Raw genomic sequence first — 15,982 nt, 5'->3', positions numbered from 1 at the left:
TTAGTTATTTTATTTATTTGTAATATGATGGAAAATGTGATATGTTTTTGTTGATATTTTTATTTTGACGTCACTTTATGACTAAGAAAGAAAATTTTAATATAAAATAGGTGAAAATGAGAAGAATCTGTTAGGTTCAAAGATGTAATTGACGATGTTTCGGTAGAAGGCAAAAATAGAAGAAAGTGGACGAAATTAAAAAATTTTAACGTAGGTGGATGAATTTATTACTGGATTGTGAGATACAGCGATTTTGTATAATAATTTTCCTAATTATAAATAATGACAGAATACAAAATCTCTCTAGAAAACACTATCAAAGTTTATCTAGAATTTACATGTATCCGAATTAAAAGAATTCAATTTTGCAAAGAAATAAATTCCCTACATTGCTGAATGTTATTTTGAACATTATTATTGGCGGCTATAACAACAACAACATCATAAACCAAAATGGAACCAGTCTCGAGTTTCATCGTCATCTAACTTGTATGCAACTGCAGTCCACGAAATAAGTTTTTTCTCTCAGCATCAGCTGTTTTTCTGCTCGGAATGAAAAATAATTTTCTTGAAGAAACTATCGTTCTTGTTATTACGATAACAAAAAATGCTTGATTTATGCTACTTCATAGCCAGGACGAACCACTTATCATATCGTACAATTCACGAATTAAGTATACCATGAAAAATAGAGGCTTATGGGAAAAGGATTATGATTTTGTGAAATGACTTTCAAGATTTCGTTTTTGTCGTATACTTCAATTTTTTTGATATGAAATAATAATTTTACTCTTATGAAATATTATTTAAATATCTTGACAATGTTAAAAAATTGCAGACAGATATTTTATATCACGAAGAAGGTCAGAATACGGTAACGATAGATTTTTTCTTGCAACTGCAGGCATAAGGAGGATTTCAAGGTCGACTTCATCTTTTTTATAGAATTTCTAGGCCTCCTTCGATTCCTTCCTTTTTTACAACACGAAATTATACGATGCTATGTAGTAAATTGATATCAATATTCCAATATATTTCTCGAAAACATTCAACGTAATCTCGAAAAAATTGTTTGCCTCGCTATTATTATTACATTGGAAAGCAACTATTAACATTTAGCAAGCAGACTCTCTTCTATCATCTGTGCACATACGATTATCAACGCATAACTTAAAATTGTTTGTTCTTGTGATCGATGATCCATATGCACGTGCACAGTTTCTAGTTGTCTGCTTAATGTATCAACAATATTTCTCCATAACTCACTATAGGAGATTAAAATGAATTTACAAAGTATACTCGTAGTAACGGCACCCAATATTATTTAGAATATAAAAATGACCTGTATATATAATTATATTTGCTTATGTTCAATCAAAAATAGAAAGTTATATAATCGATAGAAATAAGATATTTTATGGAAAAATGTTTCTATAAAATTTCTTTATTAACAAACTTTATATTTTTATTAAAAAGATTGTACAATAAAACTTGTTACATATATTATTATAAATAACTTCGATAATTCTTTTATACAAATAATGTGTAAGATATCTGATTACGATGTCGTTGATTTTTATAATTAGATGTCGAGAAGATATTCAACGAAATTGTTCCGATAAGGAATTTGTCGCTCGAGATTATATTCAACAAAGAATGGCAACAAATTATATAATTATGAAATTTTATTCTTAATATTTTCGCTATATTCTTAGTTTTGAGAAATAAATAACGAAAGAATAACATTTTTGAACAAGAGAATACACGCGATAAAAATAGTAGTAGATACTATTAAAACCAGTTAAGATATTGATTACTTAGATAAGAAAATATGCATGTCATCGATAAAAATGTGTTAATGTATATGAATAGTTAAATTCTATTTTTAGTTCGATAAATTGATCTGGATGAAATAAATTAGAAGGGTGCTGTGCTGCAACTGTATTCGTCATATATCTACACACAAGATCTACATAAAGTTTAAAATAGCACCCTCGACATAGTAAAGGCATTATTCACGAAATTACTCACATGTTTGCGAATACAACTGGCTTTTAAAGGAAATGTATTCACCTGTTTCAGATCGAAATTCCAGTCGAATTCACAATACTTAATGCACGGTTAACATAATTACGAAAGAGCCATAAGGTTTTTTATTTGATTAAATTTTTTCAGCAATTTTTTCCAGGCATTGATATTTTTAGAAATATACAATTTAATAATTAGGAACTTTTATTTCGACAAGAAGAAGCAATTCTAATTGACTGAAAATCATAATTCACATTATACTGTATTAAAAAATAATATTAAAGAAAGATAAAATAGGTGTATGAGAAAAAATAGAAAGACGAAGGCAATTGTATGAAAATATAACCTGAGAAGTAGAATTTAATACTATTTTTACTTAGAGAAATTGGTATTATTTTTTAAAGAAAATTAGAAGGCAAGACGAATGAAAAATATTCTGAATACTCGTGTACGGAAGCTTGACCATACTCATTGAATGTTGAAAGTAAGTGAAATGCATCCTTCATGAGTCAGACACGATAATAGTGAACCTCATTATTAGACCACGGATGTTTATGTATTTGAAAGTGCAGAAATGCGCAGAATAGACGTGTACATAATGCGAAAAACTATATAAAATATCCAAAGTATAGTACCTGTTATAAGCTGTAATATTCAGTGAAACGAACCCTTTGCTTATCTTCTGTTTAGTTTAAAAATATGAATTTGCATGAACATTCGCACTCTACCTACTATTATTTATAGTTTGAAATACTTATCGTTTATAAATAATGAGCTACCGTTAGTAAAAAATATATTAACAACTGTCAAAATATGGTAATGCGAGGAAAGAGATGTACTTAAATAAAAGACATTTTAGCGTCAAAATGTAAAATGATAATTCGTGTAATGCAAAAATCAAAACAAAAATCCGACCATTTGTAAATAATTAAAATACACTCTGCTAACATAGAACTCATCGTATCAGTAAAGACTGTTTTCTTACCAAAGTAGGGAAAAGAAAATGTAGTAATTTTAATTAAAGAAATGAAAATATTTGCGATAATGAAGTTCATCGGTTAATTTTAAAAAGAATACAACTGTTTATTGGAATTATCAGAAAATTTGCTGATTTGGAAGACATAGTAATCTTACGTAATGACGCAGCGAATATATTCTACGCGCATATTTTCGTGCACAATATCGGTGTGACGAGTGTAACAAATTTAACACGATAAACAACCACACTTCCTACAATTTGCGATATCCTTCAAAATACGAAATTTTCTTCTACATTAGACATACATTATTTTATAAAAAAAAAAAGAGTTATGAAATTATAGTAAATTAAAAAAATTATCGTTGAAAAACTAATTAAATCGTCATGAAATAGTCCTTGATTATTAACTTTGGTAATTATAGATTCCGATAAAAGTGACAAAAGCATCGTATTAATTTAATAAATCTGATCTGCAGATACAATTTTAGAGTTGATGGCTAAATCTTAAATTTTAAGAATTACGACTAATTTACATTAAATCAATCTGATAAAAGTTGAAAAGATTCCAAATAATGATTAATACTTGTCTGCGGTCCCGTTAATGCCTTGATTTGGTTACACACGCACTCAAGTCGAGCCAGTGACCTGTTGAATTACCGGCAAACTATAAGAACGTTTCAAATCTGCATAGAAAAGCGTAAGAAATACGAATAAGATCAAACACATTACCAATGCGGAATCACCTCCTGATTTCTACCATTAACTTAGTAATAAACATGGAAATATCGATGAAACCTTACTCTTTGATAAAATCAATTAGCTATCGCGAAACGTTTGATGATGATACACAAGCAACGTTTGAGTTCCGAATAAAATATCAAATTATCCTGAACGTTGATCGATTTACATAGCCATATCACGTAGGAAGCGACGATTTGTTCGAGCAGCGTGCTAACGTTGAAAAATCGCAAATACCGATGGTTCAATGCAAAAACTAATTCTAGCCAAGATTATGCGCTACTTGGATAAGGTTGGAGAGCCGGTGGGAGGCAGCCGCATAATTCTCCCCGCTGTTCTCGAACGGCCAGGGCCGTCCAAATTCGTATTACTGTCCACCCTCTACCGAGATTCCGATGCCGAGCGCTATACTAATTTCCTGGTTCGTAGCGTGTCTGGTCCGCAGACATCGTCACACGAAGCTTTCGCGTGGGCAGACGCACTGGCCAGCCCTGGAGGCGTCCCGCGTGCCCATCTTCGGTAGCGTCGCGTACGCTGCGGATGTTATATCTGGCGTCGCGGCGCCCTCGAGCCTCAGCCGCTCCTCAGTCGCCCGTCGATTCACAACTCACCCCCACGGTTAGTAATTCTGCCAAGCCTTCACATTACATTTTTTTTTTTTCTTTCGCATATCGAAAAGAAGCATCGAAGAAGGTTGTGTAGTGTAGCGCTCGTCTTGGACGATCGGTGCTTTGTGGTGACACAAGTGATCAACTAGGGAATCGATTAATAGGATTTCACAATTGTCATGTGGGAATAGGTGCACGGATACATTTTATCGAGTGTGGAAGATTGTTACAAGGGTTGGACGAAGTAGACAAACTTGGATGAAAAGTGAAACTGGCATCGTCCTACGATTCAATTATTTTGAGATATCGATAAAGATTTTGAAGTAGACAATAATTTTTTTGAAATACTAAAAAGATTTAAAAGTAAAAATTAATTGTTAAATTGGTAGAATTGGTACATTAAAGAACGATCGATAATAGAAGCTTCTCTTATAAAACTCCTCCTTTTCGAAAAAGTGTCATATTTCTTGCAATGATTAATAAATTCGTAAGCAACAAATTCAAATTCAATTCACCTCTAGTACAAAATTTCTAACTCTTTACTCTTAGACTCGGTAAATGTTGGACGATTTATAAATGTTATGATTGAAGTTTAATTATGAAGAAAGCAATTATAGCAGCAGAATTAGTTGCATAACCGGCGATAAATTCTTTTTCAGAGACACTAAAAAAGCAGCAAAATGTGCGACGACGAAGTAGCAGCCCTTGTTGTCGACAATGGATCCGGTATGTGCAAGGCCGGTTTCGCCGGAGACGACGCTCCTCGCGCCGTATTCCCCTCGATCGTAGGTCGCCCCAGACATCAGGGTGTGATGGTCGGTATGGGTCAGAAAGACAGCTATGTCGGCGACGAAGCACAAAGCAAGAGAGGTATTCTCACCTTGAAATACCCGATCGAGCACGGCATCATCACCAACTGGGATGATATGGAGAAGATCTGGCATCACACCTTCTACAACGAATTGCGTGTTGCCCCTGAGGAACACCCAGTCCTCCTCACCGAAGCTCCCCTGAACCCAAAAGCTAACCGCGAAAAGATGACCCAGATCATGTTCGAAACCTTCAACAGCCCGGCCATGTACGTCGCCATCCAGGCCGTGCTCTCCCTGTACGCTTCCGGTCGTACCACCGGTATCGTCTTGGATTCCGGAGATGGTGTCTCGCACACCGTACCCATCTACGAAGGTTATGCCCTTCCTCACGCCATCCTCCGTCTGGACTTGGCCGGTCGCGATTTGACCGACTACCTCATGAAGATCCTCACCGAGAGAGGCTACAGCTTCACGACCACGGCTGAACGAGAAATCGTGCGCGACATCAAGGAGAAACTTTGCTATGTCGCCCTGGACTTCGAACAGGAAATGGCCACCGCTGCTGCCAGCACCTCCCTTGAGAAGAGCTACGAGTTGCCCGATGGACAGGTGATCACCATCGGTAACGAGAGGTTCCGTTGCCCAGAAGCCCTGTTCCAACCTTCCTTCCTGGGTATGGAATCCTGCGGTATCCATGAAACCGTATACAACTCCATCATGAAGTGCGACGTCGATATCCGTAAGGATCTGTACGCCAACAACGTACTCTCTGGCGGTACCACCATGTACCCTGGTATTGCCGACCGTATGCAGAAAGAAATCACTGCTCTGGCCCCATCGACCATCAAGATCAAGATCATCGCTCCCCCCGAGAGGAAATACTCCGTATGGATCGGTGGATCCATCTTGGCCTCCCTGTCCACCTTCCAACAGATGTGGATCTCCAAGCAGGAGTACGACGAGTCCGGCCCTGGCATTGTCCACCGCAAGTGCTTCTAAGCGCATTGCTGACGATTCAGCAACGTCGCACGAACGTCGAAGAAACATCGATCGACTTCGGGGAAACCGAGCATACGATCCATCGGTTTCCTTTAAGCAACTCACACGCTGCGATAAAGAAATTTTATCAAAATATCACAATATCCAGATCATCACCAGATCTCATCGAATGTTCATTATTATGGTCATCTGTGTCGCTCTGTAAGATGCGACAACCTGGCTAATCATATATATGTTGACTCTACAACTCTTTAATGGGCTGTCAAAGTCACACTCATCCGTTGTTTCATCATGACCGAGGAACCCGGCAAAGGTGTTGGTTCTCGATACAGAGCTCACTCGCGGATGGCCATTCCTCGTCTAGTATCAAAACGAGGCCCATGAACGATGCCAGATCGGCTAACCTACCTACCAAATGCATCTTTCGATTATGAAAGGGACATTCTGGACACGCAAGAAGAAAACAGGATCTTCGAGAGAATTGGACCAACTTCGAGGGAAGCTGCGCTTGTCTCACTGTTACGCGAGATCCCTGCACCTTCAACAAATTTCTTAAATCCTACTTCTACCTAGCCTGCTAATTGAAGCGAACTCACCATCGATATATACTTCTATTTTAATTTATTTTGTAAATATTATACATTATATTGCTATATTGTTATACGATATATCAAAAAGTCAAATTAAATATACATTCTCTCATATCATTAGTCATATCCTTCAACTTCGATGCGTTAATTATGCTTTGTTACAACCGGCGTATTCGCTTTCCTTAATACGTACCTAAAATGTACGATGTCCTTGCTCGAGAGCAGAAACCCTTTTGGGAAATGTTCACGTTCGATCTCCTTAAGAATGTTGTTCCGTCTCTCGTAAGTCTGCGATTCTTGTCGACTTTGTCGGTGAAACACCTGTAACGTAAATTGTTACATAAAAATATATACACTTACTCAAAAAGCTCGACCTTAATAGGATTAACTAAACATTGACTTTTCCCTAGATTTCGATATCCTTTCGCGTTCACTCCGAGTAAAGTATCGCATATCGGCGTTGCTGAATTTAAATTATTCAGAACTAAGTTTAGAGGATAAACGATCAAATACGGAAATACATCTCAAACACAAACAACAAACACAACTCTCGTTTAATTATAATTCCACATGTCTATTATCCGTTCGCCAAATATTTACATATGAATTTTTATTCGCCACATATTATCAGCATCCGATGCTGCACGTGTCGTATGTGTATCTGTTATACATGTGTTTCATCGTATATGTATCTGATATGCAGGAATTTATGTAGAAAAGAATTGCTCTTTTCTTCGCGATGCTCAAGTCCGAATATGTCTGCGAGAACAGGGTAAAGTCGGCGTTCGAGTGGTTTTAAAATAACTATTGTTGTGACGTGGACTTAACGAATGACCTTGGCCTAAAATGACTAATCTACTCCTGCACGGTCCCCTTTACTATATATTTTTCTAAATCCACGGAAATATTCACTAGAAAAATTCAAACTTTCTTTTTTTGCTCAGCCGTTTGGTAATCGTGCAACGTGCCAGGAGTTTGGTCATTTTCGTAATTTTGCCCGCTTCGTTCACCGAAAGCCTTTTCCGTCGATAAGCGAATAGGATGGCCGATAAAAGAGCTACGGATCCTGCGATTTATTTTCGTCCCGGTGCGTAATCTCGAAATATTCCTCCTACTGTGATATCTGGGGGAAAGAGGAGAGCACGTATCGCGCAGGGATCAAGCTCGATCCGTTGTCAGCCTACGAGTAAAACTAAATTTGATCGTATTGAAGAAACGATCTGCTCAACACATTTGTAGCTGATAATTTTACGAGAATCTCAAAGCAGAAAATGGTAATTAAGGTCACTGGTTGCTACAATTAATTTCTTAAATAATTTCTATGATTACGACAAGAATCGAAGAACTTGGCTTTGCACAAATGAGAAATTCTTCCTTTCTTAGTAATTAACAATTGGCCATATTTCAACTATGATAATATTATATCAGTTGCGGCTAATGTGTTAATCCATCGAGACATCTATATTTTCTATAGCAATCCGTTGTTTGTATTTTATGTAATTTTAGCACTGAACGATCCCGTACTAAAATCGGAAAATAATTTAAATTTCACGACCCATCATGTACTTTTCATGAAAAGATCGATAAGAATTATATAGTAAATATTAGGTTCAGCTCAAAGAAAATGTTTGTGGAAATGTATTAATAATTTATAGAAATGAATATGGATTAAAGTCTGTATGTGCTGACAAAACATAATCTTACAAGAGTTTGTTAAATATGAGACTTTTGATAACTATGATAACGTTTGGAGTTAGGCAAATTTTAAAGGTAAAAGTAAATGATAAGCATGGAAGATAACTTTTCAATTTACAATTTAAAGTAAAATTCACGAAAGATGATGACACGAAGTACAAACAAAATTCACAACAGCACACTCGGTCTTTGTGGTATTGAAAATTCATAGCATTCGTCGTGTCCTATATTTCTAGGCGGCGATCGTATTTTGCGATGAATTTCACTCCAAATCAAGTGGAAAAGCTGTCTTTTTCTTACAGAGAAATGACATAAAATTTCTAGTATTTGTTCATACCCACAGAAATAAACAAAAATTTGAAAATATGCTTCGGTTACGTGTCTCATTTACGTAACAGAAACTACGATTGCCTCTTACTTTTCCATGGAAAAGTATCGTTTAACGAGTCGAGACAATTTCCAGACATTGAAACATTAACAGTTAACAGCCAATTTGCATCTTTCTGAAGTACGATATTAAGTCTAGCATAAGTACTTCGAGAATTTACGCGGAACTCTATTTGTACATGAGATAAATCAGTGCTCCCGCTTTCTATATACATCATACTCCGTGCAAGCAAAGCGTAGCCAGCTCTTACATTACATGGCACTTTAAGCAAAACGATAGAAGCACGAAAGCCGACTTCCGTAATAAAACAAGATGAAAACCTAACTGGTGACTTGGAGAACTAGTAGCGTACACCTTAGCCCCTAAGTTTAACTTAGCTTTCATGGAACATGTTGAAACAAAACAGGCTACTAAACACAAGCTCGGCCACAAATTCTCTGATAATCCGTTCGATAAAATTCTCTGTTTGTTTCAGTTAATTCTTAGAATAAACTATTCGCGATCCCAAGATCAGCGGTCCACCGTTTCTTCCCAAAATGAGAGACGAAACGATGCTTGACGAAGCTGCCTTAGAAAAATTATTCTTCAAATACGAAGAAAAGACGCGAAAGAGACGGAACGGTATCTATGAAAACTTCTTTCGAAACTATTTCAGGAAAATTAATCTATAGGTTCGAAGAAAAGCAACGGAAGAGGAAACGATATTTACGGGAACTCTCCTTTAGACATTTTTTTCGAAGAAATCGTATTTCAAATACGAAAGTAAAGAAGAAAACAGTAGGAGAAACGGTATGTGTGGAAATTCTTCTCGAAACTGTTTCGAAAAAATTATTTAGATAAGAGAAAAGATATTTAGAAAAGAAACGAGAAAGAAGAAACGGTATCGATGGAAACTTGGAAGTGTTTCGGGAAAGATATCCTTCGGATACGAAGAAGGGCCAAGAGAAAAAACGAAGCGTTATAGAGTAGAACAGGAACGAAAGATGGTAGAAGCATAGGAAGTGACGATAGTGTGAATTTTCAAAGCGGCGTATTTTCCTCGGTCCGCTTAGGGCCTGGGGCCGCCTAGTTCGGCGAGCGTCGCGACGCCACGCGAGGCAAGCCTTTTTCGTGCCTGTCGGGCAAGAAGCATCCCACGAGAATGCGGGGGCGTTCTGACGAGAGCATATATTCGACGTCGGGACGCTCCCAAGGCACAGACGCCACTCCAACTCTGTCCCGTGCACGGTACGTAGAAACTGTTCTCTGGAAACGATATTTCATTTATCACGGACGCTATCGGCTACCACCAAGAACCCTCGACACCATAGAAGATACCGGAAGCCGATCCATTCCTGCGATTGATTTTGTTATATCGATCGGGTCGTAGGATTTTTCAACCGATCCTTTGGATAGAAGAGAGCCATAATTGGAGGCATAGCGGTACGCTGTTAGACTTTTAAGGGAGTGGTCGAGTTTCCTTCCGGTATCTCGCATCTGAAATAGCATCGAGGGTTAATTGCGTGTGTTCTGAGAACCAGAAGTAATTTTGTAGCATTTTGTAATAGAAATCACTTAACTGATTAATTTTTCTTTGCAGAAGACGACCTATTATTTACGAGTTACATTTGTACGGTAGCTTAATTTTAAAAGAGTTCCTTCAGCTGCATCGTGTATATGTTAAATCGTATTTTGATACTTGTTTCCAGCTTATTAATGCGATATAGAATCTTCGCTTTTATTGAAAACTTTGGATAGCAATAATTGGGTTTAGATTTTCTTTCCGTCAAATGTTGAAGCAATTGTTTTATTCGATCTTTTGATATCTACCTTTGTTTTAAACGCAACAAGTAATACGATCTCTTTAGGAAAATTCATTCTTGTAATCGAAAGTATCCAACACTATATATCTGTTTTTTTGGCTAATATTTTATATATTTTTATCGTAATAATTTCATATCTATTTGTAAATTACGCATCAACGAAGAGTGCTATGTATATATAGTAGACCAGATCTTGGGGCTATTTATTTTCTAAAAGAATTTTTATTTCTCATCGCCGATTTGAATCAATCATACGGGATCATTGAAACTTTTTATTCGTTCGATACGTTTTGTGTACACGATTTCGCTGGCCTTATTAAGTTACCGAGAATAGTTAGAAGTACTATTTTTAGAGCAGAACAAATTTTCTCGCTTATCGTTCGAATTTTTTAAAAAAGAAAGATATATATGAAATTAGATATTACCACGCTATCGTTTAATTTTGACATACGAGAACCTTTAAATTAGTCCAAGTCGTCTTTGCATTATTTGATAACATTTATCTTAGTAAATTTGAAATCATTAAACAGCAAGTTCTACAAATTACATCTGTTCTCTGCACTTACAAAATATCTACTTTAAAACCATCGCAGCTTGCTAACACCTATCCAACGGTAAAATCATAAATTACCACCCCATTTATGGCAACGCAAAATCCAATTAACGATATAAAAAGATATCGAAACCTAAAAACTCAAGCTAACTACTTTCTGCTTGCAAAATTACATATAACTGTACACTTGAAAGAATACTCGCTCTGATTACAAAAGACAGCTGTCATCGACGAATTTCCAATCGTTTTTAAAATTTCCTCGTTGATGTATCATCATTTTACGCGCGAATTTCTTCTCTTGATATCGAAATTCTTCTAACCAGCTAATCACGAGTGCCAAAAATACTTGCACGGGGCGAATGGCCGACTCTATCGTCATGTTTAGGCATATTGGAGGTCTTTGCCCGTGTGCGAAGTTGGTCCTTTTGCGAGCAGAGCATAATTTTGGCACGCGCGAGCCACGTCGTTATGCTGTATCTTTCGTGGTCCGAGCGGAGCCGCGGCGAGCAGAGACGATGTTACCCACCATAATCGTCGCTTGCACTTATTAGGGATCGTCCGTCGGTCGTACGTCTAAAGTTAGCGTCGCGGCGCCCCGAAATAGTGCCGCGACGCCGGGGCCGCTTGCCTATCGTTTTATAGGCAACTGGGTCAATTCTGGCGAGCGTCAACGCTTTCCGCGAAAACTTCATCGCGCTACACGATGCCTATACCGTTTCACTAGCTTCCTACACTTTTGCGTACACATATTTTCTAACTGAACGATATTTATCGAGCGAACGATTGTTTTTTCTTTCGTTGGAGAATTATTTTGAATTCTTCTTTTTGTTTTCATTTTGTTTCGTGAGAATATTTTTGCTACTTGAAAACTGACTCTTAGATTTTCCGTTTAGTAAATTAAATATAACGCAAAGTAGGACTTCGCAAATTATAAAAGTTCTGTATTGTTGAGTTAAAATAGAAGAATTAGGATTTCGTACAAGAATTCTTTCTATCGAAACTATTGAGTTGCTGAAAATGATAATAGAATTTCACTCCTAGCTCTTTTAAATACACGTACTTTTCATATGATTTTCCTCACATTTTTTTCTGATATAAGCACGATTGTTTTCCATCGAAGATACATACGAACCAATTTTACAATCCATCAAGTATTAGTGCCATATGTTACAAATCTCCGACAAGTTTTCGCAATAAATCAGTGTAGAATCTACCCAAATAGATATACTCGCTACGATAACATTGGAAACAGATAGGTATTTGATAAAATCAAATATTTGATGACACTACACATCAATGTTATCAAACGGTCGTATAAAGAAAGTAACGATGTGAAATTAAGAACGACTGTGATTTCTGTTACAGACACTTAAAATCGAAGAAAAGGCAAAATGTGCGACGACGAAGTAGCAGCCCTTGTTGTCGACAATGGATCCGGTATGTGCAAGGCCGGTTTCGCCGGAGACGACGCTCCCCGTGCCGTATTCCCCTCGATCGTAGGTCGCCCCAGACATCAGGGTGTGATGGTCGGTATGGGTCAGAAAGACAGCTATGTCGGCGACGAGGCACAGAGCAAGAGAGGTATTCTCACCTTGAAATACCCGATCGAGCACGGCATCATCACCAACTGGGATGATATGGAGAAGATCTGGCATCACACCTTCTACAACGAATTGCGTGTTGCCCCTGAGGAACACCCAGTCCTCCTCACCGAAGCTCCCTTGAACCCAAAAGCTAACCGCGAAAAGATGACCCAGATCATGTTCGAAACCTTCAACAGCCCGGCCATGTACGTCGCCATCCAGGCCGTGCTCTCCCTGTACGCTTCCGGTCGTACCACCGGTATCGTCTTGGATTCCGGAGATGGTGTCTCGCACACCGTACCCATCTACGAAGGTTATGCCCTTCCTCACGCCATCCTCCGTCTGGACTTGGCCGGTCGCGATTTGACCGACTACCTCATGAAGATCCTCACCGAGAGAGGCTACAGCTTCACGACCACGGCTGAACGAGAAATCGTGCGCGACATCAAGGAGAAACTTTGCTATGTCGCCCTGGACTTCGAACAGGAAATGGCCACCGCTGCTGCCAGCACCTCCCTCGAGAAGAGCTACGAGTTGCCCGATGGACAGGTGATCACCATCGGTAACGAGAGGTTCCGTTGCCCAGAAGCCCTGTTCCAACCTTCCTTCCTGGGTATGGAATCCTGCGGTATCCATGAAACCGTCTACAACTCCATCATGAAGTGCGACGTCGACATCCGTAAGGATCTGTACGCCAACAACGTACTCTCTGGTGGTACCACCATGTACCCCGGTATTGCCGACCGTATGCAGAAAGAAATCACTGCCCTGGCCCCATCGACCATCAAGATCAAGATCATCGCTCCCCCCGAGAGGAAATACTCCGTATGGATCGGTGGATCCATCTTGGCCTCCCTGTCCACCTTCCAACAGATGTGGATCTCCAAACAGGAGTACGACGAGTCCGGCCCTGGCATCGTTCACCGCAAGTGCTTCTAAGCAGTTATGCTCGATTCAAATTATTATTACTATCGATATTGTTATTGCTACACCTTTTCCCCAAACACACCGTTCACTGCCGTACCGCTTCGTCTAGCTGCGACTCCGTTAGTTCAATTCTATCGGCACTGTTTCTACGTGGCGGTGAGATTTTTTCCGACGAACATGGTCTGAACATACACGTCATCTTTTGTATATAAGTTTACATCTACGGAATAAATCAGTCTTATATTCTTACAACTAATCAAAACGTAGCTTTTCATTTTACGATTCCCTGAATATCAATTGCTATTTAATAATCGATTTATTTTCAATTCTATTATATCTTTCGTACAATATTCTTCAATTATGAAGTATCTATTCTTCTGATCGAATCGAAAAATATTTCATCTTTGTTGACCAAAACATTATTTCACACTACATTACGATTAAATATGTTACAATGAGATACAAACCGGATAATTTCTCATTAGAATCGTGCATTTGCAATGGGGGGGGGGGGGGGGACACAGCAAATATTAGGATCAAATTGAAAGGGGCTAGCCATCAATTACTATACGTTCGTATTGATAGGCTGTACTAGATAAAAGTTTTGCATACATCAATAAAAACAGGGTAAAATATCGACTTAACAAATTTAAAATTTCTAGAAAAAATATATTTATTCAAATCTCAGCACTCGTATTCAACATAAATAACATTTTGGAAAGGATAGTAATATACGTATCGTCATCTACCATGCATGGATTGAATTACACGAAGGAGTAACTCATTGCCTCTATCAAAATTACCGGGGTATCCAAACGGACTTCTTTACGTTATCGTAAGCTTCGTCGCCAATTTGTTAAGGATAGACGCACGCTCATCCAGGAACACGCTCCCCTTTAATGCTGGCTTTCTCCTGTAGCGTAGTCCATACATTGAGTGCTTGTCCTGTTTGTGTCTTTCGCATCGCAGTATCTGCAAATTTGTATTCATCACGCTAATCAATTGCTCAAATTTGATATTGTGATATTTATACAAAAGGTAGTCCGAATATCCTTATACGTAGAATTATTTTGCCGTCTTCTTACTTCCTTAAAATTGTTGAATTACACACTAAGTACACTTGCATGAAAAGAAGAATTTGGTTCTTCAAAATTCCTCCATTCTTCTATAAAGATTCCTCTTTCTTGCAATTGCAATTCTTGCAATTCTACGTGCAACTCGAATTCTTTACAACTCTATAATATACTCGACGGTTACGATAAAAGATATCAACACTTAAATTTACAATTATTATCATTGATATCTTTCCTTAACCGATAATTACATCACTGACAACGTACATTGATAAAGTACTTTAACGTACTTAATTCTCCGCGAAAGTTATACTTTGATCAAAGGCCTGGTAGCAAAAACGACTCTTGTTTGTGTTTGTCTTTTCTCAGGAAATTCAAACAACACCCCGTAGCGTCTTTCGCACATTACAATTTTTCTTAACGAAATATACATCGTATCGCATTATAACTACGAACGTGCCTCTAAGTATATCGAACTAAATCCAACAGCTATATCTAATTCAATTATAAAGTTTTGGCACAACTGTTCGATTTTCATTCGACGATAGATCCGGACATAGATCATTTTTCGTAATACCGATTCCGCTGAGTCGTGAATTTTCTGAAACGCGTTACTATCTAAATAGCAAAAAGGCTTGGCAAGGGTCGTCTTTGTCATGAGCACCCTCAATTTCTACCGATATTCTTATATAAATGAAAATCTCATCACCTTCGAACATTCCACCGAACATCGTCATCTTCTTGCACGGTCACGAAACTTGGAAACTGTTGGTCGATCGATCGAATCACCGTCTGTATGCTTACAAGGGGATTCCGTGTGGAAGTTCATTTGCGACAAAGACGTGCCGTTTCGGGGTTGAAACACGGCAATGCGAATCTGCGAATCGGTCGTACGGTTCGACGGTGGCTCTTGCAAAAAGGTGGAGGGGATCGGTGGTGGCTCGAGCTACGTGGTCGCCCCGTGCACTCCCAATTATAGAAAGCAGCCTAATCGTCCAATAATTCGATTCTATATGCATTTCATCGACCGTAAATGGCTGATTGAGCCATTTACACCCGGCGTTGCACGCAACCATAATATACGGATCGTTTAGCATCGAAAATGGCGTCGCGTCCCAACTGTAATTCGGATTATTATTGTTGGCACGCTGCGGCCATATGAAGTCATATATTATTCGTTTACGAGTATGAATGACAGCCGCGAAAT

At 38.2% G+C, this 15,982-nt stretch overlaps 2 protein-coding genes and 2 long non-coding RNA genes across 4 annotated transcripts; 2 read left to right on the top strand and 2 right to left on the bottom strand.

Annotated features, from left to right (window-relative positions):
- Nucleotides 1-2,412: 2,412 nt before the first annotated feature.
- On the bottom strand, nucleotides 2,413-4,068 carry LOC125384689. Its single transcript, XR_007223363.1, has 2 exons — nucleotides 3,737-4,068; nucleotides 2,413-3,652 (listed from the first exon to the last, which is right to left on the bottom strand). It is a non-coding gene; the product is annotated as an uncharacterized LOC125384689 (long non-coding RNA).
- A 157-nt stretch (nucleotides 4,069-4,225) lies between these two features.
- On the top strand, nucleotides 4,226-6,888 carry LOC100648624 (actin, clone 205-like). Its single transcript, XM_048404164.1, has 2 exons — nucleotides 4,226-4,363; nucleotides 5,013-6,888. Exon 2 carries the CDS (start codon nucleotides 5,034-5,036, stop codon nucleotides 6,162-6,164), a length of 1,131 nt encoding a protein of 376 aa, XP_048260121.1. The 5' UTR covers nucleotides 4,226-4,363; nucleotides 5,013-5,033; the 3' UTR covers nucleotides 6,165-6,888.
- A 3,023-nt stretch (nucleotides 6,889-9,911) lies between these two features.
- Nucleotides 9,912-13,958, top strand: LOC100648427 (actin, clone 205). Its single transcript, XM_003394442.4, has 2 exons — nucleotides 9,912-10,064; nucleotides 12,558-13,958. The coding sequence occupies exon 2, from the start codon at nucleotides 12,584-12,586 to the stop codon at nucleotides 13,712-13,714; it is 1,131 nt and encodes a 376-aa protein (XP_003394490.1). The 5' UTR covers nucleotides 9,912-10,064; nucleotides 12,558-12,583; the 3' UTR covers nucleotides 13,715-13,958.
- A 399-nt stretch (nucleotides 13,959-14,357) lies between these two features.
- On the bottom strand, nucleotides 14,358-15,730 carry LOC125384688. The gene is made up of 2 exons (XR_007223362.1): nucleotides 15,485-15,730; nucleotides 14,358-14,674 (listed from the first exon to the last, which is right to left on the bottom strand). It is a non-coding gene; the product is annotated as an uncharacterized LOC125384688 (long non-coding RNA).
- Between the last annotated feature and the right edge of the window lie 252 nt (nucleotides 15,731-15,982).

Source organism: Bombus terrestris, chromosome 3, assembly GCF_910591885.1.
Source record: "Bombus terrestris chromosome 3, iyBomTerr1.2, whole genome shotgun sequence".
Classification (NCBI taxonomy): domain Eukaryota; kingdom Metazoa; phylum Arthropoda; class Insecta; order Hymenoptera; family Apidae; genus Bombus; species Bombus terrestris.
The sequence above is the reverse complement of the archived record's forward strand: the minus strand, read 5'-3'. Positions and strand labels throughout refer to the sequence as shown.